Here is a 1,252-nt window from a genome sequence, read left to right on the forward strand (position 1 = left end):
CTCACCAATGGTTGTCAGCAATGAGCGCCCCCGTGAGCTGTATATCGTGCCGAGCGGCGTCTATCCTCCTGCCCACGCGCGTCTCGCCGTCCTTGATGACATAGAGCAGCATCTCCGACAGCTGCGGGTCCTCGTTCAGGTTCACCAGGTTGGGCAGTCGGTTGTCCACCTTGAAGGTGATCCCGGCACGCTGCAACACACACACAGCGCGTTCTACACACACATACATAGCGTTCTACACACACACAGCACGGTTCTACAAACACATACACGGCAAAAGGAAACTAGACTAGCGTAATGGTAACTGTAACATGAAGTAAAACAAACACCCACCCACCGCCCTCACCTCCCACCGCCCTCACCACCCACCGCCCTCACCTCCCACCGCCCTGTCACTTTCTGCCAGACACTACCTGCAGAGTCACCCACCAATCACCTTAAAATGTGTTCGCTCACCATCTCCTACCCATCACAGGCCACTTCTAGGTCTACCCATCAACCACCCATCAGTTAATACCCCCAGTACACCCACCAACCACCCCCCGGTACACCCACCAACCACCCGCCACATCACCTCCAACAACTGTAACTCCTCAGCCTTCCTCTCCTCCGCCTGCCTCAATCTCTCCTGCCCCCCAGTACACCCACCAACCACCCGCCACATCACCTCCAACAACTGTAACTCCTCTGCCTTCCTCTCCTCCGCCTGCCTCAATCTCTCCTGCCAGGACCGACTCATTTCCTCCATCTCCTGCCTCAGACGTCCAATCTCTGCCACGCTGGACGCCAGGGCCTCGTCCGTCATCACACCGCCCTGCTCCGCGCGAAGACGCTCTATCTCCGCTCGCAGTTCTGGGGGGGAGGGAGGGTCAGGTGGGGTGGCGGGAGGGGAAGGGAGGGGTGGGGTGATGGGTGAAGGGTGAGGGGTCGAGGTGGGGTAGAGTGAGATGAGGGGAGGAGTGAAGTGAGGGGTGGGAGGATGGATGGGGAGGGGTGGGGTGGAGTGGAGGATGACAAACATTATGTTGATGTGTGGTTGTTACATCAAACTAGCACAGACATAACAATCACATATTCCCTGCCATAAAAGGTAGGCACAGGAGTATAACAGTGCCAAGATGATACAGGACTTTTGAGAGCATCCAGAATATACTTTTTTTTTTTAAAGTGGGCCCAGTACATACTTGTCCGCCTCCATCAGCCCAATCGAGAACATTCAGGAGGTACAATATCACATCTGAAAGAGCTGCAT

The 1,252-nt window shown here is 55.7% G+C and overlaps 1 protein-coding gene across 1 annotated transcript in view; it reads right to left on the reverse strand.

The window, feature by feature from the left end:
• The window catches only part of LOC101859378 (kinesin-like protein KIF14), a gene marked incomplete at its 3' end in the record, with an annotated part of 30,393 nt that overhangs the window by 6,339 nt on the left and 22,802 nt on the right, over positions 1 to 1,252 (reverse strand). Inside the window, 2 exon segments of the mRNA XM_013090608.2 lie at positions 6 to 190; positions 668 to 852. Coding sequence (XP_012946062.2) covers positions 6 to 190; positions 668 to 852 — 370 coding nt within the window.

The sequence above is a fragment of the Aplysia californica genome, unplaced genomic scaffold, assembly GCF_000002075.1.
Source record: "Aplysia californica isolate F4 #8 unplaced genomic scaffold, AplCal3.0 scaffold01363, whole genome shotgun sequence".
Taxonomy (NCBI): domain Eukaryota; kingdom Metazoa; phylum Mollusca; class Gastropoda; order Aplysiida; family Aplysiidae; genus Aplysia; species Aplysia californica.